General features: G+C 33.7%; 3 protein-coding genes and 1 long non-coding RNA gene across 4 annotated transcripts; 3 read left to right on the top strand and 1 right to left on the bottom strand.

Annotated features, from left to right (window-relative positions):
* Positions 1-96: 96 nt before the first annotated feature.
* LOC149901013 (non-structural maintenance of chromosomes element 3 homolog) lies at positions 97-3,922 on the top strand. The gene is made up of 5 exons (XM_090111533.1): positions 97-774; positions 1,037-1,211; positions 1,940-2,052; positions 3,143-3,238; positions 3,820-3,922. The coding sequence occupies exons 1-5, from the start codon at positions 565-567 to the stop codon at positions 3,889-3,891; spliced, it is 666 nt and encodes a 221-aa protein (XP_089967659.1). The 5' UTR covers positions 97-564; the 3' UTR covers positions 3,892-3,922.
* Positions 3,923-4,698: 776 nt separating this feature from the next.
* Positions 4,699-5,512, top strand: LOC149901012 (uncharacterized). The gene has a single exon (XM_090111989.1). The coding sequence runs from the start codon at positions 4,751-4,753 to the stop codon at positions 5,510-5,512; it is 762 nt and encodes a 253-aa protein (XP_089968115.1). The 5' UTR covers positions 4,699-4,750.
* Positions 5,513-10,261: 4,749 nt separating this feature from the next.
* Positions 10,262-11,705, bottom strand: LOC149901011 (uncharacterized). The gene is made up of 2 exons (XR_016457669.1): positions 11,350-11,705; positions 10,262-10,859 (listed from the first exon to the last, which is right to left on the bottom strand). It is a non-coding gene; the product is annotated as an uncharacterized LOC149901011 (long non-coding RNA).
* An 837-nt stretch (positions 11,706-12,542) lies between these two features.
* LOC149901010 (mitochondrial 2-oxoglutarate/malate carrier protein) lies at positions 12,543-21,555 on the top strand. The gene is made up of 7 exons (XM_090111532.1): positions 12,543-12,719; positions 13,805-14,023; positions 17,455-17,548; positions 18,682-18,767; positions 19,996-20,098; positions 20,527-20,645; positions 21,212-21,555. The coding sequence occupies exons 1-7, from the start codon at positions 12,634-12,636 to the stop codon at positions 21,390-21,392; spliced, it is 888 nt and encodes a 295-aa protein (XP_089967658.1). The 5' UTR covers positions 12,543-12,633; the 3' UTR covers positions 21,393-21,555.
* The last annotated feature ends 1,385 nt before the right edge of the window (positions 21,556-22,940 follow it).

Raw genomic sequence — 22,940 nt, 5'->3', positions numbered from 1 at the left:
CATTCCATGTCATATTTTCTTGTTACAAGTTAATGTTCATACTGAAATCTCCAGTGTATTAAATATAAGCTTCTTGGTCTGGACTCTGGAGTATGGAGGGTAGAGGTAAGGAGAGTCATCTCATACAGTATAAAATATAAAAAAGTGTCCGGCTGCTGTAACATTTCAAATAATGGCGCTGGTTTAGACAAAGGATAATATGCTATGAATGTAATATTATATCAATGTGGTATCAATAATTGGTACCTAAATAAAGTGTGCCGGGTTAATGAATTTTACTTATTGAAAATATCAACTATTATTTGACCGAACTTAGCTTACAAAACAAGATTTTTGTTTTAGACGCACAAAAAATTACAAAATACAGATAATAGAGAACAATATTAAATATATACATAGAGGAAGGAATAGACACTAGAAAATCAGAAATGTCATACTGACATTCACTGTATTCATTTGAGCTTGTAAACAAAAATATAAACATTTTATTGTAAATTTCCTTTTATTTATAAGTCTGTTGTGTAATGAAAATTAATAAATTTGTACACTAAATAAGTCGCAAAAATGCCTAGGCCCAGTAGAAGTAATGCGGACGAATCTTTTGATAATTTGGGTGACGCTATAAACGAATGTGTTCGTTATATTTTGTGCCGGGAAGGAAGTAAAATACCCATAAAACGTGTTGATATTATAAAATTTTTAAACAGCACTTCCCAAGTATCTACCTCGCAAGTTAATGCAATTATCCGGGAAGCTGAGAAGATTTTAAAAAAGGTTAAGAGAAATTTACATTTAGGTACTTCAAATCACATCTAACGAACATTAAAATAGACGAATATAACGAAAATATTGCAAATATTGTTCTGCCAGTTCATAACCATGTTACTCAGAAATATATAAAATAATTTGCCTACCCCTATACCTAAATAATATATACACAAGAAATAAATCAAACTGTTTTGTATGAGTTTGTTCGCGGTTGCTGTGTAATGTCACTAAAAAATCATATTATATCTATTCTCTTATTATGTTACAGATATATGGTTACAAGATAGTGCAAGTTGACTCAAAGAGTGGTATACAATATATATTAGTGCTCGCAGAACCAAGTGAAGGGTCATTGCTCTCAACTACAATAGACACACATCAACGTCAGCTGCTTATAGCTGCGCTAACACATATTCTAATGAGTAGAGCTCCTGTGAAAGAAGGTATTTATTTTAAATGGTTATTCCTTTTCAACACATATATATTATTCATAATTAAGCTGTAAAGCGCTCTTGTTAAATTCTAATAGTGTAACTGGCATTGCTATAACAATTAAAAAGACGTGTGGCACTCAGGGACTGCCGTGGTAAAGCTATTCCATAGCGTGCTTTCAAGCCACACCTGCGCGCCCGTCGGAGTGGGGAGCGTGAGGTTTTTCGTTACGTAATTTCAGGATTCGGTCCCCGCAATCAAGGCCCGCGATAGAAGCTATGCAATAGCTTAAAAAAATTATATAGAAAAAACAAACTGTAATAGTGCCAGTTTTTTTTTTCGTTTTTTTTTAATGGTTAGTCTCCATCTACATGTATTAAAAAATTAAATATCACATTGATCTAGCTTGCTACTGATGCACAAGTTTACTAAATTCATCATCATTATCATCGGCAAATTCATCATTTTCGGTCCATATACGTTCCCACTGCTGGGATACAGGCCTCCTATGAGGGTCCAGGCCATATGTTTACTAAATATATATTATAAATCTCGTGTCACAATGTGTGTCCACAATGGACTCCTTAACCACTTAACCGATTATAATAAAATTCGCACACCATGTGCAGTTCGATCCAACTTGAGAGATGGATAGTTTAAACATGTAGGTACCACGGGCGAAGCCGGGGCGGACCGCTAGTGTATACTAAATTAAATGTGTATAAATAAATAATTTCAGATGATATGTGGAGTTTTCTGGCAGAAACTGGTTTACTGGAAGAAAACGACTTTGCAGGTCGAAAGACCCTAACTCATCTTTTTACTAGACAACAGTATCTGAAATATTCAAAGGTAAGTTTTTAGGATTTCATTGTTTTGTGTTAAGAGATAGACAATCCTATTAATATTAAAAATGCAAAATTTTGTAACGAACAATGTTTGTTATGTACTTTCATCAAAAACTATTTTACAGTTTCAGATGGAACTTTACAGTTGTATAGATTATCAGAAATAATTAAATTGTAAAACACACCATAAAACTTAATTAATATTAATAATAATATTAATATGGGCGTAGGGATGTGACGACCCCATCGCCCGCGGTTGGAATATCTATTGTCTACGTGACAACAGATATTCCACCCGTGCAATCAGTCAACCCGCAGGACACCTTGTGGCGGGGTGTCGGGGAGTAGCGACCCCGCGGGAACCGAGTGCTCCCGGGGGAGGCCCCCGTCTTCATCTCCGGCTTGCCTTCACCGACCGGTCGGAGTGAAGCCTGACGAGGACAGGACCCCCCACCTCTGGCTTGCCTTAACCGGCCGGCCAGAGTGGAGTCGCGAGAGCTTTTAGCTCGAAGGGTGGATGCGAATCGTAAGTGGCGAGTGGGCACGTGATGCTGGACCCTCAGGGAGCGCGTGATCGTAGTTTAAAGTCCAGGGACGCCTCTCCACCCTTAGCTGCTCACAATATGTTGCCCCCTTGTCGCACTATTGCAGCGACTTATTTCGGGGGCCCATACAGTGAGAGGGCGAGTCACCACCTGCCAACATATTTTTACTTTCTTTTAGTAGAAAGGCAGGTGCCATAGTTTCCCATAGTCCCCAATACCAGTCCATTTAGCATCCCAATCCATAACCCAGTTATTAAATTTCCATACCCTGCAATAGTCCTACATCGGCCGCGGACTGCCTAGGACTGTATCTCTATAGTGCAGTCATGGGCAGGCTGCGGCTGGTGTCCCACAACACATTAAAATTCTCCGAAAGGGCCTCTGCGTGTTGGATCCGTGTCCCCACGTAAGCCTTCCAAAGATCCGGGTACCGTCCTTCTGGTGGTACCCGAGTATTATGGAAATGAGAAATATTAATATTTCTTAATGCAATAATATTGTTTATTTTTAAATAATAACTTTGATTAATCATCTTTTAAATATTTTCAGGTTGGTGAAGGTGATTTGGCTAAATATCTCTTTGAATGGGGACGGCGGGCAATAGAGGAGGTTCCAAAGATATTTCTCTTAAAAAAGGTTGCACAAGTATGTATTTGCTAAGCATATTTCTTCACATCTTAAAAATTACCTCTCAGAAATGTAATTTTTTTCTGGCTGTTTGAGAGACACATAAACAATTATTTTCAATGCTACTAATATTATAAATGCGTAAGTTTGTGAGGATGTGTGTGTGTGTGTGTTTGTTACTCTTTCACGCAAATAATTCTGAACCGATTACAATAAAATTTAGCACACATATAGAGGGTAACGCGGATTAACACATAGGATAGGTTTCATCCCGGAAATCCCACGGGAACGGGAACTATGCGGGTTTTTCTTTCAAAACGCGGGCGAAGCCGCGGGCGGAAAGCTAGTGTTAACATAAGTAGCCTATTTCACTACCACAATTCTGATGATTACAACCATACCTCATGAGTCAAAATCCGTCCAGTGGTTTAGTTTGTAGGGCGCCAAAGAAATATACATACAAACATATATTTAAAAACATAACTCTCCTTTAAAAATATAATGTAAACATTTATTTCTATTTGGGAAGAAATTTCAAAATTATATTGTTAAGTAATTTGTTTAAGAATTATTATTTAACACATGTTTTAATATTTCAGGCATTTGGGAAAGAACCATCTCACTGGTCAGAACATTACAAAGATTGCACTACTGAACAACAGTCAATATAATTTAATTATCTAAGTATACTTAATAGTATGTACCTTGAAATAATTATTGAGTTTTAAATAATAAATAATGTTTATATTACAATTTATTACTTTCTTCTAGTTTATTAAATTTATTTTATTCTTTTGTATTCCCAAACATAAAATATCACTATAGTATTGCTCTAGAGATGACGATAGAAAAGTGAGAAATGAATGCCATGTAATAATTATGAAATGGAATATGGTAAAAGAGATAATATATCATTTTAATAGCACTTAAAAATAACAGACAAGAATCATATCACTACATAGTATAAAACAAAGTCGCTTTCTCTGTCCCTATGTCCCTTTGTATGCTTAAATCTTTAAAACTACGCGACGGATTTTGATGCGGTTTTTTTAATAAATAGAGTGATTCAAGAGAAAGGTTTTAGTATATAATTTATTAGGTAACTATAATAGTGTTTGTTGATTAGAATATAATTTTATGAAAACTTATTACAGGAGTTTCCAATACGGCTATTCGTCAAGTCCAAGCTGTCCAAGTCAATTTTATAATGTGTGTATCTGTTAATACTTAGTTACGAAAATAAACATAGTTTTATTTTATTTTTATTTTATTTTATAAAAAATTATAAGCAGTCTAGTTTTGATTTAAATTATCATTATATCGATAGTTTTTTCTTCGAGGGTAGGAGCAAAAAGAGACACACGTTTTTTAGTAAGCTGTTATATTTAAAATTCAATTTTACATACAAACACATAGTTTTAATTTACCTGTATGTGTTAATTTTGCACCTTCACCTACCAGTTAAATCTCCATATATTAATATCCAACAATTACACACTAGAACTATTACTTCACTTTTGGAACCACACAATGGAATCTGTCAAACAATCTATGACAGACATGGCAGCGATGTTCAATGCTAAAATGGCTGAATTCCAGCGTGACCTGCACAATGTTAATAACACCAACAATTCCCAACCTGCTTCTACCAGCCCCACTTCAAAATTAGCAGCGGAGTTTAACACCTTCCGCTCTTTTGTTGTATCTTCTCTGCATACTTTGCAATTGCAAATTGAGTTCCTCTCAAATGAGTATATCAAATGGGAGATAAGAAGTCGGAGGAAAATGTTGTTATTACATGGAATACCAGAAACCTCAAAAGAAAATCCTGCGAATTTAGTTGCCAAAGTAGTGGTGGATAACTTAAAAGTATCTCAGTTTAATCAGGAAGCTATTTCCCGGTGTCATCGTTTGGGTTCAATGAAGTCTGATAAGCCCAGGCCCATTATTATTAAATTTAAAGATGTTGCTTTAAGAGACACCATTTGGTTTTCAAAGACCTCTCTGAAGGGCACTGGATACACACTGTCAGAATTTCTTATTAAGGAAAGACATGATGTTTTCATCTCTGCAAGAACCCGCTTCGGTGTAGCCAATTGTTGGTCCAAAGATGGTTACATCATTGTTCAAGCTCCAGATGGCTCAAGACATAAGATCACAACAATGGCAGATCTTGAAACCATTCCTTCAGCTGCCGGGGGTTCAGCTTCAACAGCCACAAATTTGCCACAAGCCAATCAATCGAAGCCGGTTTCAAATGTAAGGCCCAAGAGGTTCGGCAAAGTTAAGTAAGCATTCAATGCATGTTTATTTCTATTGTATATCTTGCCCAGAAATGATTTAGCTATTTAATTCAGTTTCTTGGAGTTCTCACTATGTTAATATCTCTTCCCTTAATTTGCTATGCTTCTTTATATTTTCATATATGAGCTTTTGGTTGTATTTTAGTAATTAGTATATTCTTATCTTGTTATGTACCTACTTTTGTTATAGTTAATACATAATAATATTACTACCCTTACATTTAAATGCTAGATACCCGATTGTAAATTTATTATTGTAAACAGCACTTTGGCTATTGTCATTTGTCAATTAATATTTAATGTCAAACTTCACTTTTATAATATTATCAGTTGCGTGGATACTAGCATATTTGAATTCGCACAGACAGTAATTGTTTTAGCTTTTGTTGTAATTTTTATTTTATATTTTATATGAATGTAACTGGTGGTAAAGGTTATGTTTGAGAGTTAGATTTTTTATTATATTTTTATTTGCTTATTATTAGTTATTTAAATATATATACGTAGTATACATTATATTATATTTTATTATTTATGAATTTAAATTGTAGTACAGAGAATGAAAGTTTCATTTCCCTAAATTCAAGCAATGATTTCTCAGAAGATGACAGCTTCCATAGTACAACCTGTTCTCCTACTCCTTGCATTTCTTCCCTTTTTTCTAATGCTAAGAATACCTTAAATATTGTACATATTAATGCGCAGAGTATTCCGGCACACTATCCCGATCTCCTAGCTACTTTCGACTCCAACCCTGTTCACGCAATTTTAGTTTCTGAGTCCTGGCTAAAACCCTGTCTCCCTTCCTCTTCGTATAGTCTTCCTGGATTTAATTTGATTAGAAATGATCGCATCGGCCGAGCAGGCGGCGGGGTGGCTATATATTTGCGGTCTCAAATTTCTTATTCCATTATTAGTTTATCTCCTCAGCCCCCACCTGGCGATGCGGCCGAACATCTTCTTATCGAAATTACTTCCTCGAATACTAAAATCCTTCTTGGTGTCTTCTATTCCCCCAACCTTACAGTTAATTATTTCCCGTCCTTCGATCACATCCTTGAATCCTTTTCACCACTTTATAAGCATATTATCTTTTTGGGAGACTTTAACACTTGCTTACTCAAGGGTGACCATCGCAGCAAAAGGCTTTCATCCATTGTAGATTCTTTCAATCTGAAAATCCTTCCTTCACAAGCTACCCATACCGCTCCTAACTGTATTCCATCTCTCCTCGATCTTGTCATTGTTTCCTCTCCAGAGCATGTCACCGAGCATGGTCAGTGTTCGGCCGACATGTTTTCCTCACACGACCTTATTTTCCTTTCGTATAATTTAAAACCCCCTAAGTTAAAACCAAAAATTGCCATGCATCGTAATTTTGCTAAAATAAACACAGAGCGCCTTTCTGAAGACGCAAGTAAGACTGATTGGTCGGGTATTTTTTCAGCCGATAATATCGATGAGAAAGTGTCTCTTTTTAATTCTCTGATTATTCAACTTTACGATGCGCATGCCCCGCTCCGTCCTGTTAAGTTAAAGCACTTACCAGCTCCATGGATGACAGATGATCTAAAAAAACTGTTAAGAAAGAAGGCGCGAGCAAAGTCTAAATTAAAATTGTCTAACTCGGATACCAATCGGGAAAAATTTAATATAATTCGAAATCGCTGCAATACTTTATGTAGGGATGCACAACGTCAGCACTTTTCCAAATCCATTGACAACGGTGACCCGTCGAAAATGTGGAAATTCCTTAGATCCCTTGGTCTTGGTAAATCCCCGCTCATTTCCTATCCTAGTACAGTCCATGTCAACGACCTTATTTCCCACTTCTCCAATCCCACTTCTGATTTCCTTCCTAACTTAAAATCCAACACCTTAACCCATCTTAATACCTTACCCCTCCCTACAACGCCTCCTTTCGTATTCCGTCGGTTCTCTGAGTGTAGCGTTAAGAAGAGCGTGTTGTCAATTACCTCGAAGGCTGTTGGTAGTGACTGTGTTGGTCGAAGCATGATCATTCCAATCCTTCCCATCATTAATCCTATCATTACCCATATCCTTAATTTTTCAATTACTTCAGGAAAATTTCCTAGTGATTGGAAAAATGCTCATATTCTTCCTCTTCCTAAAAAACCGAATCCTGCGACCCCATCTGATTTCCGCCCTATTGCTATCCTGCCTTTCCTATCCAAGGTTCTTGAACGGTTGGTTCAAGAACAACTAAGCATTTTCCTAAATCATAACCAACTCCTAAATCCTTTCCAGTCTGGTTTTCGACCAGGGCACAGCACGACCACTGCCTTAATTAAAATTACTGACGACATCCGCCGAGGTTTCGACAGCAAAAAGCTCACCATACTTACGCTTATTGACTTCAGTAATGCATTCAATAGCGTAGATCATGATGTACTGCTAGCTGTTTTACGCTCTCTTAACTTATCTCTCTCGGCTGCTGACTGGGTACGGAGCTACTTACAGGGACGTCGTCAGCGTGTACTAATTGAGGAACTTTCCTCAACTTGGTGCAATGTGTCCGCTGGTGTTCCTCAAGGTGGCGTTTTGTCTCCCCTCCTTTTTTCCATATTTATAAATTCCATTTCCAATTCCATTGTGTCACCTTACCATATGTATGCAGACGATTTTCAATTGTATAACCACGCCTCACTCCTTGAACTTCCTGAAGCGATTTTCCAAGTAAACGCTGATCTTGCAGCAATTGTCAGATGGAGCAAAAATCATGGTTTAACAGTTAATCCTCTCAAAACCCAGGCTATTATATTCGGAAGTAGGCAATTAATCTCGAAAATCGACTGGACCAATTTTCCGAACGTCATCGTTGATGGTGTACTTATCCCGTACAGCACGCAGGTTAAAAATCTTGGCCTGACTCTTGACCAAACTTTCTCCTGGGATGAGCAAATTAAACAAGTGAAAAAAAGGGTTTTTTCTTCTGCTTTTTCCTTACGGCGCTTACGCAACTTTCTTCCTATCTCAACCAAAACTGCGTTAGCTCAATCCCTCCTCCTTCCACTCCTTGATTTTTCTGACTCCTGCTATCCTGATATTCGTGAATATCAGCTGGACACCCTTGAGAAGCTTCAAAATTTCTGTGTCAGATTTATATTTGGACTACGTAAATTTGACCATGTCTCTGAGTTTAGGAAAAGATTAAAGTGGCTCCCCATCCGCCAACGCCGGGATACTCATTTGCTGCATCTTCTGTACACTATTCTATTTAGCCCTAAGTCACCGCAATACTTAAAGGACAACTTTGAGTATTTAAGCTCTAGCAATTCCCTCTCTCTTCGTTCTTCCAACCTGTTATTACTATGCACTCCTATCCACCATTCCAATTTTTTCAACAACTCTTTTACTGTTCGTGCTATCCAACTTTGGAACGCTTTACCTGAGAGTGTTAGACGCGCTAAAACGCTCTCCTCTTTTAAATCACTATTAAAAGATCACTACCTTTCCTTACTGTAGCTTTTTCCCTACCTTTCTGTTTCTGCTTGCTGACATCTGTAACTGTAACCATTGTCTTTGAATGTCTTATCATCTGTGTACTATGGCTTGTGTATAGTATGTATTTTGTAATATGTATGTGTATGTTTAGTATGTATTTAATATTATGTATGTGTATGTACAATATGTATTTTAGTAATATTTTATGTATGTATTTTAGTATATGTACCTACATATTTTTGAAGTATATTATGCAATATTTAGTTTATATAAATATGTGTGTAAATGTGTCTATTTTACATTATTTGCAATGTATTGTTATATGTAATTGTAATTATAGTAATTTATTTTGCGCTATCCCACGACCTTCTTACATTTCCTTTCCTACCAGGTTGCCTGGTAGAGATTGCTGTTCAGCAATAAGGCCGCCTTTTGTACAAATGATGCCTTTGTAATTTTGTTCTTTTTTTTTCTGCTTTGTCCTTTCATGTTTGTACAATGAAGTATTATAAATAAATAAATAAATAAATAAATTTTCACATGGAATCATGGAACTATATATACTACGTATGGAACCCACACTCCCTAAGAAAAAGTAAAGTCAAAAAATTTGACCTTGAATCTTATCGTTTCCCCTCCGTCTCTTTCTAGTTACGGTGAGTCATAATATATATAGTATGTCTATATTTCCGTGGGGTGAGTATAAATGTAAAAAATTCAGGATATTAAGGAAAAAAATAACGGATACATCAATTTTATTCGTATTAAAATTTTACTATAATACTAGATTTTGCCCGCGACTTCGTCCTCGTTGAAGTCATAAAACATAAAATCCCATTTATCCCGTGGGGATTTCGGAATAGCCTTTCTAAGTGCACCTTTAGGATACTCTAGATATACAGAGTGTGCCAAATTTCATGTCTTTAGGTCCAGTGATTTTAGGCTGTGCGTTGTCTGTCAGTCACTAAGTAACGGGAGAGTTTTATATTTATTGATTGATTGATGGTTGATGATTTACGGCGGAAATAAATTACGTAATTGCATTTATTATTCTAATATAGTTACTGTAGAATTTTTGCAAATAGATAAAAAATAGATGTTCAAGTATTTAACATTGGAAAATTGTAATGTTCCTTTCAGCGCTTTTTCATGTTTGCGTCTTCCGTCTTGCATCTTCAGAACACAGGACCGCTATAAATTATGACAACATTTTGCTGTATAATTTGGCGTTACGTCCATTCATTTGAGGAATTAATGAAGTAAAATATCAATGTGTTTTTATAATATTTATTTATCATTACAATGCCAACTGCCTTTACAAATTTGCAAATTATAAGATAATAACAATAAAAAGTAACGAAATCGGTTCACTGAAAATATTTTTATCATTCCATACCCTTAAGTATTTAAATAGTTTTAAGAGTACTTGAAATATGAGATCGTGGTCTAGCGCTTCCCTATCATACAATAAAAAACAAAATATAATATATTCAGGGTGTAATCGTTAAGTGTGCACAGGTGATTATTCCGTAACTATTGCAGGTATCAAAAAACTTTAAACTGATATCGATATGATACTGATATGATACTTTACCTAATGAGTAAAATAACAATAATAACTTTTTTTAAATATAACAAGAAATATCTAAAAATGTAACTTTAAACCCTCCCATACATTTTATTTCCCGTAACGTATATATTACGTTCCCACTGCTGGGACATGGCCTCCTATGAGGTTACAGCCACATCCACCACACTGGCCAAGTGCGGGTTTAAAATGAATGTTGCATATCTTCACTTTTTCAAAACAGGATATTTTTAATTCTACTATATTTAGCCATGTATTACGTTCCGCTAGATTGGACGGAAACCTGTAAAGAGAAAAGAAGATTATTTGCAAAATATAAAAAAAAAAATGTCATTTAGATACAGATAACACAAAATTTGTGCTGTTGTCTTGTGCTTCTATTTCAGTAGGTACCATATATGTATGTACTTTGAGTTTTTGATTTTACAATATATCATTATATAAAAGTAGTAAACAACGTTTTTATACCATTAACTTTCACGCCAATTGAAGTAACTCAAGTGGAGAAAGACTTCTCCTCATATAAAATACCATACCGAAATATATGTACACAATTTTATAAAGTATGGACACCCTAGTCTAATATTTATTACAATCATGAAACATTTAATAATAAGCAAATAACGATGTTAAATGGAAAAAACCTAATCAAAATTAACATTATAATCACAACTTCGATCTATTATTCCAGATTTAACAACAATTAAAGTAGAAATATTACTAAACTACAATTTTACATGAAGCGTAGTTTATGCATGGTTTTTTGTACTTACGAATGAAATATAATATCACATCCTGGATGCCATTCACTTTTGCAACCGCGCACAATATATTTACAACCATTTCTATTAATTTTGGCTCAGAATAATTCCAAAATACAAGAACAAACTCACGAAATGAACATAAACATCCGCCATTTTGCAGTAAACATTATTTGACACCTAGAATTGGGGCTGCCGCGCAACGATTTTCATAACATAATTCAAAATATGGGAAAAAAATTATGAGCGTGTTCGATAAGCAGTCCATTTTAAAAGTTGTAAACCTTTGTTATTTCAATGGAAAAGCAAACCTGCATGAATCTCGTTTAAATTTCATTTTTTTAGCGGATTTTATTAATGATTAATGTCATATAGACTATTATTACTGACAGTCGATTTTTTAATGCACGTCAATAGGGGAAAAATTTACAATCACGCTGGCTACCCTATGGGGTAAACAGGGGTTACTTGCGGTCATTCTATCAGTTTTTTATTTATTCTTAGGAGTTTGGGTTCCAGTATGACTATAGTTCCATGCATGGAATACTGATAATGAATATACAAAATATAGGTATGTGTAAATAATAATATGTATTACCTGTAATAAAAGTACTTAATATGTATATTATACATATGTAAGTATGTACCTACATAATATTAAGTGGATGTCTCATTATTAAGTATAGTATTGTCCACTTATGTAATGTGACTAATGATATTGAGGACAAAATAAAAAATAAGCAGTATCAAGATCGTTCAGTCCATTTTCCCTAGGGTTGCACACTCAAAATTTTGATTTCCCTAATTGCCATCAGATTCTGGTTTACCTATATTACTGACAGTCGATTTTTTAATGCACGTCAATAGGGGAAAAATTTACAATCACGCTGGCTACCCTATGGGGTAAACAGGGGTTACTTGCGGTCATTCTATCAGTTTTTTATTTATTCTTAGGAGTTTGGGTTCCAGTATGACTATAGTTCCATGTATAATACAATAGTTAAATTGATTATTAGTTATTTAATATATTGTTTGAGGTATGTTTAAATCAGTTTATTTTACAAGAATTTTTCAATTAATAAACTGAAATGTAACTGTCAAAATATACCATCCTGTCAACTCGAAGTCAACTCATCTTTCAAAATGACAATTGACATGTATTTTATTACTATTGTATTTTATCTTGTTACTTGTTAGGTAGTCGATTCACTCCTGAATAACCTCGTTGAACGAGTGTTAATATAACATTGATGGTGTTTTTTAACTAAACAGTAAATAAGAAATTAACCAACAATAATGGCTCAAACTCAAACAGTTGCAGCACCTGTAAAAGAGCGATATATTCCAAATGGATTGAAATTCGCCTTTGGTGGTTTTGCAGGGTTTGTATATTTATTTAAGGATACTGTGTATTTTCACAATTAGCATAATATAAAATGGAAATTCCTTGAACATATTATTGATACTGACAAAACTATTTATTTATCGAACATAATTTTAATTAAAATTTTGGGCATATCTAATTATAAATATGAATTTGATGTGGTTGACCTTCAAATTTTTATTATTATGTTGAAAGAACGATTATATAACGTATACTAAATGCATTTCGCTATTAACATTGATGATTTTTAACCGACTTCAAAAAAAAAAGGAGGAGGTTATCAATTCGGCCGGTATGTTTTTTTTTTTATGTATGTACACCTATTACTCCGAGGTTTCTGAACCGATTTACGTGATTCTTTTTTTGTTCTATGCGGGATGGTATCGAATTGGTCCCATAAAAATTTTATTCGGATAGGCCCAGTAGTTTTTATTTTATGAGCATTTTTGTCTGTATTTGTAAATGTTGCAAATGCAAGTTTGAAGTCGGTTGTTTTTAACGCAGTTATCACTTGTTTTACATTTCACAATTTGATTTATTGTAATTGAAGATTATTAAAAGAAGATAATATTAAATAGGGTAGGCTCCTCATTAAGCAGCTGATTGAACTGACCAAACTATACACTAAAATATTCCTTGAGAGTCAGTATATCTATAAAAAAAATACATCAAAAACCACTAAATAGTTGTAAAGATCTAAACATACATAGACAGACAGCTAGAAGTGACATTATTTTGACCACATACTACTAAAGAAAGGCTGAATGATATATGAATGAATACATGCTGAATGGTAGATGAGCTGGTCATAATATGATATATCTCTGCTAAGTATTATCAAAATCCATTTAGCGGTTCTCCCGTGAAAAAGGAACATTATAATATGTATTCTACAAATCATATGCATTTATAATATGAGGAAGATAATGTACTACTTCTGTGCATGTATTTGTCACTGAACTCCTAAACATCAAAATATTCCTACTCCTTTTCAGGAGGATTTAATGGTTTTTACAATTTAAACATGTTTAAAATCATTATTAAGTTTGTAAATCCTAGTTCATATATGTAATTATTTTACAGTATGGCCGCAACCTGTGTAGTGCAGCCTTTGGATTTGATCAAAACTCGAATGCAATTGAGCGGTGGCGGTCGATCATCGTTCACTGTGGCCGGTGAGATTGTAGCGAGAGAGGGCTTTGTGGCCCTATACGCAGGGCTCTCGGCGGGTCTCCTACGACAGGCTACATATACTACCACTCGCCTTGGTGTATATAGTTGGCTATTTGATTCTTATAAAGAGTGAGTAATTTATGTTTATACTAATATTAGTTAGTCCCATCAGATGCTGTTCTGTTTGATTGCCCGTTTTTTCTCTATAAGAACCTTTAATGTGCCTTAGTAAAAACGTTAAAATTAGTGGTATTGTTTGAGCCCTTCTCGGCTTTTACGTTCAGAAACTCATCTGCCGAATCCCTTTATAATAAAGATTGTAAAGAGTTTGTTTGGTTGAACGCGCTAAATCATGAATTATGGGTTGGCTTAAAAAAAATATTTGATGTTAGACAGCCCATTTATAGAGGAAGGCTATAGGCTATAATATATGTATACTCGTGGGAAGACTAATAAGAGCTGAGCAGTGCGGGTAAAACTGTGGGGCACAGCTTATATGCTTATAGCTATGTTATAAGGGAGATTTGTTTTTCTGTATGTGCTGAAACATAATAGATTGAAGACCATCAATATAAAAGATAAAAGAAGAATTTTTAATCCAAGTTTAGTATAAAAATTTAGATAAAATTTATGTTATCATAATTATAACTCTATGATGCATGTACTGATTATAGTTAAATTGCATCACATTGTATTCTCTAGTTGATTTTACGCGAGTATTATACATTTAGAATTTAAAGATATTAACGGATTTATCGTGTTAACACATTCAAGCGTGGTCACGGGGAAACTACGCGAAGAAATATAAATTGCCTTGGCCTTTTTACATAATACATAGTATAAAATAAATTTGAATTTCGTAAAAGATAAATAATAATTTATTTTACTTTTATGAAGATGGGTTAAAATTAATTTATTAACTTTATATTACTTTATAGCGTTCAAATGCTTTATTACATGATAAATTTTTAAAGAATAGAAATCGAAAGAAACCTTTAAATTTTAGTACATTTTCAATAGATTAGCGACAGCTAGCTAGCTAAGCCGACAGGCTTGACTTGCAATTTCCATACAAATTGCGATCATATTTCAACCAAGTTTTTATCGGTATTCTAAAATTCACGAAAATCCGTTCAACTGCTTCGCATACAGTATAATATATTCCCATTTACACTATAAGTAGGGATAGGCATCTGTGTCGTTAGTAAAATGTACATATTATACTTAGCAAGTATCAAATACTATCTAAATACTGTATTGTAATATTTATCGAGCTAACAATAGAATTGTCAATTGACTAAATGAATAGTCACGTTCATGTTAACTGCTAACAAAGTACAAGGATATAACCATATACGTACTCTATGTTATTTTACATGAAATCTTTTCCATTTTATTTATTTATTTATTTTACTCTTTAATACAACTAAACAGACTTACATACTAGAACATACAAAAATAAAAGCAAGGAGCAGTTTAGTGTATTTGGCGGCCTTATCAATTAGAAGTGATCTCTTCCAGGCAACCAGGGCAGAAGGTAATCAGCTCAATTAAGTTGTAAAGGTAGGTTAGAAGTACTAGAAATTAGTAGTTATTTTAGTGTTAGAAGAAAGTATAATAATTAGGGCTATATGCAATCTATAGAGATTAGATTAGATAGAGACTAATTCGAACGAAGGACTAACTTTTAGACCTCCGGGAACCCGTAATATGTTTGACCAATCGAGATATCTAAGAATCAAATATAACTAGTACTATAAGTGAAAAGTATGAAAGAGGAGAAATAATGAAGACAACAAAAAGCTACGTAGCATAAAAAAAAAATCAATTCTTATATTATGTATTTGAGTTAGGTAAGTATAAAATATTATTATAAAATAATATAATAATTGACTGTCTTAAGTGTTTACTGTTTAGCCATCAAAACGGTCGATCAGATTTTTATATTTTATCAAAGATTGATAAAACTTAACGATGGATAGACCTTTGGATATACAGGTACTTTACCTACGGACTTTTCAGACCAGATTGTATTATCTAGGCTGAAATTCAAGGTTGAATGTATCTATGTTAACGTATACTAATATGTCCAAATATTATGAGCATATCGATGTCGATGAATAAACAATGTTAACGTTATCATACAATGCGTATCACCAGGTCGAATGTCAATATGGACGTGCTACAATTCCATAGTTGTACTATGATGTAAATATTACATCAATAAGTTAACCATGGTATCAATTATGTAACTGAGAAATATCGTATTCGATAGAGAGAACATAAACTTAATTACTATCACAAATGTCCAAATCTATAAAGGAGCAATTTAAAAAAAATGTATAAAAAGTAGAGTAGTCCTAAAAAATTGACGCCATTACGAATTTAATATGAAATGGATAAAACTAGACTACTGAGGACGTTTAGGACTTACACTCGCGTCGGAGCAAGTGCTATAAAATTTTTACTTCAATGTAGTTATATTATACCACAAACATCTAAATAGTGAGGTAACCACAAACCGACCGACCGCAAAAATAGCAATAAATTCTGCCGTTTTAGTAAATGTTGATCCCTTGCCTTCCTGATGAATTACCGATAATACCTACAAATTTCTCGATTTGTTAGTAATTATGCAACTTTATAGGAATGCTACCACGATGGACTTAGGTAGGTGTTTCACTTCGGCTTCATGGAAACAACAAAATGTTGTTCTAACCGTGCCAAAAACATTTCAAAGCAAAAATTTCTATTACGTGTCCACGAATGATATTAGATGCAAAAATGCAATGTGTAAAATAGTCGGTCGAATCGGTCGGTAGAGTCGGATAAGCAAAATTCTGTACGAAAATAGTTTTGTTTATGTCTTGAGCCCATCATTCATTTTATGATATGGCTTAGTAAATATGTGACGTCATAAGAGTGCAGGGTTGTCAACTGCAGATATTATTTCATATAATATAATAACGAATATATCATTAATAAAAAGTGGTATACATCAAGGTTATATTGTTAGTAAATAAATATTTATAAAATAGTTTTTATGCCATATACTTCATCATCATATAAATTGTGATAAATCGTCTGTATAGTTATCGATCAATTAATTCAACATTCATGAGTTATCTTTTACCGTTTTACATCACTATCACAACTATGTTGCTCTGGTGATAGTGCTGTGACGTTAAAGATTATAATTACCCTGATTTACTAATAAGGAACTATAAACTTAATATCTGACGCTACAAAACCCTTAATCTACTCAAATAAAAACCTACGTCAATCTTTATGACTATGAATGTATGTATGAATTTTTGTGGAAATTTTATATTACTTGCAGTCACATCATAAGCTTCATAAATTACCCGCATTGAATACTTACTATAAATAAGACAATTATAATGAGAAATAATAAATCAAGCCACAGATTTTTTTTATAGCCACATACATGTACCAACTTCTTATTTTATAAGTTGGCAACGGGAATATGGCGTCTAATAAACTTTTTTACAACGCAAATTAATTATGAAATGACCAATTTGCTTATAATTGTATTTCAGAAAGCACGGGGGCGAAGCGCCGGGCTTCGCCATGAAAACGGCGCTCGGTATCGCGGCAGGGTCTATAGGAGCCTTCGTGGGGACTCCTGCTGAGGTGAGGCCACAGTTTCCGTTCATTGTGGGGCAGGGGACTGGAAGGGATGACAATTTGTGTAAAAGAAAATTCAATTAGGAAATATGTTATCCTTTGTCTATAGTACTATTCTTACCAACTTCAACTTTAATTGCAAAAAAATACCTAAATAATTCCTGTGACATAACTATGAATGTGTATAAATCTTAACAATAATATACCTTCCTCCAAAATCACCCCCCATCATAATCTATTGAGTAGTTTAAAAATCTAAGAATGCATAGGGACAGGCTAATAGCAAGAAGCGACTTTGTTTTCAACCGACTTGAAAAAGGAGAAATTTCTCAATACGAATTAATTTTTTGGGTTTGCTATCTCAGAACTTTCGACTGGCCGAACAGATTGCGATTTTTCTTTTTTAATTTGAAAGCTAGAGCCTTTCATTTGCATTTAAATTATCTCCAGATCTGAAGGCGGATTAATTTTTTTTAAATAAAATTAAATACTAAGTACTGATAAGGAGATTTCACATCACATCTAAGCAGTCCTTTATCTTCCAATTTTCAAGTGTTTCTTATCTCCTGCAAGATTACATAAACGACTTTGAACTTGATTTCAAAGGTGTGTTTATTTCCGGCGAAGTTTTGGCCAAGCTTCAAATATCAGGTCATTGTGCCATTCGTCAAGTGTTCTGCGTTACCATAGCGATGTTTTGTTGTAAAAATAGTTTGTTTGTTTGGCTATTTATAATTGCACGTGCTGTTTTTAATATACTGCTCAATAGATAAATATTTAAGGTTAAACAGCACCCGTGTAAAGAGGGTCGGTGAAGGGAATACTAAACCGACTTGAGATGTCGTTTTTAGTCTGTTGTAAGTTATATAAAACTTGTATAATATGTACTATACAAAGACCCTTTTCGAAACATATACATTGGGGTACTGACTATTTTTTTTTACATTAATTTTATTGTATAATCTGCGTAATAATGCGTAAGTTTGTGGATGGATGTATGTATATTTGTTACTCTTTCACGAAAAAACTACTGCACAGATTTGGATGAAACTTTACAGTTATACAGGTCAGAATATCATCTTAGATATAGAAATCCTTGATTCACAGCAGGTGATTATTATGTTAATAAATGATTACAGGTGGCGCTAATTCGTATGACAGCTGACGGAAGGCTGCCCGCGGAACAACGAAGAAACTACAAAAATGTTATGGATGCGTTATTAAGGTAATTAACATTATACAAAGTAAAATGCTGTAGTTAAATACCAAATGAATTAATGACTACCACCTTCACGTGGAAAAAATAAGCATTATTACAAAAAAAAATACAAATTTAATATTATAATAGTACCAAATTGGTCACCACTTCAGCAAAATTTACAGATAATCTGAATTACTAAGTGTTTAGTAAATTTAATTTCACCGTATAAGTGTTTATTTCACCTCTGTAAGTAGAGCGCCATTTTGAATTTTCGCTGACGTGACAGTTATAATCGCATGACAGCTGATTGTGCGGAAGAAAACAACTATTAATAGACTATTTATTAAATAAGAAGTTATTATGTACTTATAGTGGATTATTATTTAAATATTCCACGCGTTAAAAATTTATTCTTAGTTTACAATTATGAATATATTATGTTACTACCTTTCCGCACGCGGCTTCGCCCGCGTTTTCAAAGAAAAGCCCGCATAGTTCCCGTTCCCGTAAAATTTCCGGGATAAAATCTATCCTATGTGTTAATCCAAGTTACCCTCTATATGTGTGCTAAATTTCATTGTAATCGGTTCAGTAGTATTTGCGTGAAAGAGTAACAAACATACACACCTACACATACACATACATCCATCCTCACAAACTTTCGCATTTATAATGTTATTAGAAGGAAATGATAAGTAGGTATATGATTAAAATTAAAGAAATAAATGTTAACTCAATGTTTTTATACAATACCAGATGTTTTTTTTTTTCGTAGAACACTTTCCAAACCTTACTTTTATTTAGGTGACTGCCTTTAATAAAAAAAGGTGAAAGTACGAACAGTTTGATGTAACAATAGAAATCACTACTGCAGTTAACTAACAACCAAGTTATATTTAAGAACGCAAGATACCATCTCCTATAAATAACTATGCACTTTTTAAAATAATATTTTATGTTGGTTTTAATGTAAACACAACACGCACACGCTCACACACATATGAGAAAGCAATTTTTTTATGTATGTGTATATATTGTTCTAGCTGTGCTCTGCGGTTTTACCCGCAGTCCTCTGCACCTGTTGGTCTTAGCGAGATGATATATAGCCGATAGCCTTCCTCGATAAATGGGCTATCTAACACCGAAAGAATTTTTCAAATCGGACCAGTAGTTGCCGAGATTAGCGCTAGCGTTCAAAAAAACAAATTCTTCAGCTTTATAATATTACTATAGATTATTTTAATTTAAACAGGATAATTCGCGAAGAAGGTGTTCTCAAGCTATGGAGAGGAGCGACCCCTACAGTTGGTCGTGCCATGGTGGTCAATGCAGCACAACTCAGCACGTACTCACAGGTGAGTTTGAACTCAAACTGGTACTCAATTTTGAGTTAGGTTATTTTGAGTAAGTTTAATTTGTTTTCTCTACTTTATTTGGATTCGGAATGAAATCTAAAATTGATGTCAAAAAGTATTTTAAGGAGTCAAAAAAAGATTAAATATAAAGTTGATATATGTATAAAAATTATGTAAGAATATAAGCGAAACTAACGAATAAATTTCAAATATTTAAACATAAATTCATTCCCTCATGGTTCATAACAACACGCACACGTACGCTCGAATGCACACACACGCAAATACACACTGACACGCACGCACTCTTTTCTTCTATTGTACTCGCATTAAGTATTACATTCTCTAGACATAATCATGTGTAGACTGCTTTAAATACGTAGGTACTTGCTGTATATAATATTTATAATAAATAATTATAATTACAGGCGCGTGAAATGTTTGTTGGCTACGTACCGGACGGTATAACGCTACACTTCTGCGCGTCCATGGTCTCCGGTTTGGTCACCACCATCGCGTCTATGCCCGTCGATATTATTAAAACTAGGTAATGTATTATTATTGAAGTGAAAACTTCTTTAGCGGCGTTGGGTATAAAATCTTAAACTCGCGTCAGGACACGTGATCTGATCGAAAAAGCGTGAGAGGGATACCATTCCAAAATATCAAACATGCTCAACGTTAATAATCAAGTTTTCACTTCTGCCGGCACTCCCGGAGTGCAACCCGTCTTTTTTTTCTTTTATACGCAGGGTGACGTAAAAGTTCTGTATTATTCGATTTAAAATGATAAAATAGTTTTATTTTAATGTATTCTCAAATATTTGCCCCAGCAAACGTTGTCCTGCCCTATTGCCCCTTGTTCATATTATCTCTCCATAAGAATCATTCTTGTGCCTTAACAAAAACGTTAAAAAACAAGGTGAATTGGCGGAGCCGTTCTCTAGTCTTACACTTAGCAGCATATTTGGTGATTCATATAAATAAAAACTATTCTAAATCTTCTGTAAACAGTCTGAAAAAAATTTTATTAGTTTAAAAATTAAATATAATAAACATGTTGTACCTACTAACATTATGAAAACTAAATAAACATGATTTTCTTATTTCCAGGATACAAAACGCCGCCAAAGGACAAAGCCAGATGGCGGTAGTCACAAACTTACTCCGCAACGAAGGAGTCCTCTCTCTATGGAAGGGCTTCTTGCCTTACTACGCACGTCTCGGACCGCACACTGTGCTCACTTTTATATTCTTAGAACAATTAAACTCTGCATACTTTAAATATATGTAAAAATCGAAAAAAAAGTCAAAAATGGGGGGGGGGGGAAACTTTTGCTTTCCCCTTAGTAGGTACATATTCTAAAATTTTGTAACACAATAACATAAATTGAATTGAATATAATAAAAAAGGGAACCAAACTATTATTTTAAGAGTAACATCAATAACAATTTATTTATTACTAGAGGTCCGCCCCGGCTTCGCCCGTGGTACATATTTCGCAATAAAAGGTAGCCTATGTCCTTTCTCGGGTATAAAAATATCTCCATACCAAATTACATGCAAATTGGTTCAGTAGTTTAGGCGTGATTGAGTAACAGACAGACAGACAGAGTTACTTTCGCATTTATAATATTAGTATGGATTCATACGAGTTACCAAAAACATACTTATTCTGTAACTATAAACTATTCTAAATTTAGAAAAATAAAACAAATAATTTCTCAAAACAATCAATTATGTATTTTTGCTGTCGCCTTTCTAATATCCAATATAATTTAACGAACATGTTATTATATATAACAAGTATATAGTTCCTCAATTAAAAAATTCAGTTACATATTTAGATTTTAAAAGTTTTTAAACGTTATATCATTTAGATTTGGTTTATATGGCATAATTTATGAAAAAAATGTTGTGTGGTTTTATGAAACCACGGTAAAAGTGAAACTGTTCGAACGGTTCCGAACACTGCTTTGTGTAGCGCATGTCGTGTGACGGTCGGCTGCCGAGTAGATAGATACCTACTCGGCAGCCGCGATACACGCGACATACGCTACACAGACCAAAAAGTTTGAGACGATGTAATAAAAGTTTCACTTTAAAAAATCCCATGACGAATAACATTAACAGAAATTATTGAAATTAAAAAAAAAACTTTAAAGAAATAGCAATGGAATGAAGTTCCATACATATGTAAACTTACTTTAAAAAAAATTCAAAGCAATTATTTTTATTCTATGTGGAATGAATTGTAATTTTTTTAAACTAACCGATAATAATCTCTTAGTTTTTTTAGTACAAATAGCTTTTAGGAGGTAACATTTTCTATGTATGTATAAACATTTTTTTATATGATTGCACAACGTTTGCTCACACACAAAAGTGCTAAGTCTATTTTGATTAAACTAGTGCCAAATTAACTGCCATGATTCTTCCAAATGTTAAATGGTGAATGTGTTTTTGGTTTATTTAGGAAAAAAGTACATTTTTTTTATTTTTGAGATTTTTTATTTGAGCTGTTTATTCAAAATTATTTTTTATTGAGATTTATTTAATATTTTGAAAGAGTGAGCGCACACGTGATTTTTTATATTATGAGTAATTAACAACTCATTAGTTTGCATTTTGTATGATTTTTAAGCATTTTTATACGCTAACATAGCATCAAAGAATTATGTATTTTAAATACATCGCATTAAAAATCACAGTTGCAAATCAACTCGAAATACGATGATATATCGCTCTCTCTCACTCTTAAGCTGTAGAAAAGAGATAACATTATATTTGCGAGTTTTTTTACAGTCGATTTAATCGATTTTTTCTTCCAACCCAGTAGTT

This window comes from Colias eurytheme, chromosome 17 (genome assembly GCF_061535395.1).
Source record: "Colias eurytheme isolate Ceu_HAF_F1 chromosome 17, ilColEury1 Martin Lab GWU primary, whole genome shotgun sequence".
Lineage (NCBI taxonomy): Eukaryota > Metazoa > Arthropoda > Insecta > Lepidoptera > Pieridae > Colias > Colias eurytheme.
This window is presented reverse-complemented; position numbering and strand designations above follow the sequence as displayed.

Excerpts from the sequence above, each read along its gene's own strand:
- LOC149901013 (XM_090111533.1), top strand. The coding sequence starts at position 565 with ATGCCTAGGCCCAGTAGAAGTAATGCGGACGAATCTTTTGATAATTTG. Across the intron at positions 775-1,036 it reads CTGAGAAGATTTTAAAAAAG|ATATATGGTTACAAGATAGT; the intron begins GTTAAGAGAAAT and ends ATTATGTTACAG. Across the intron at positions 1,212-1,939 it reads TAGAGCTCCTGTGAAAGAAG|ATGATATGTGGAGTTTTCTG; the intron begins GTATTTATTTTA and ends AAATAATTTCAG.
- LOC149901012 (XM_090111989.1), top strand. The coding sequence starts at position 4,751 with ATGGAATCTGTCAAACAATCTATGACAGACATGGCAGCGATGTTCAAT.
- LOC149901010 (XM_090111532.1), top strand. The coding sequence starts at position 12,634 with ATGGCTCAAACTCAAACAGTTGCAGCACCTGTAAAAGAGCGATATATT. Across the intron at positions 14,024-17,454 it reads CTATTTGATTCTTATAAAGA|AAAGCACGGGGGCGAAGCGC; the intron begins GTGAGTAATTTA and ends ATTGTATTTCAG. Across the intron at positions 17,549-18,681 it reads TCGTGGGGACTCCTGCTGAG|GTGGCGCTAATTCGTATGAC; the intron begins GTGAGGCCACAG and ends AAATGATTACAG.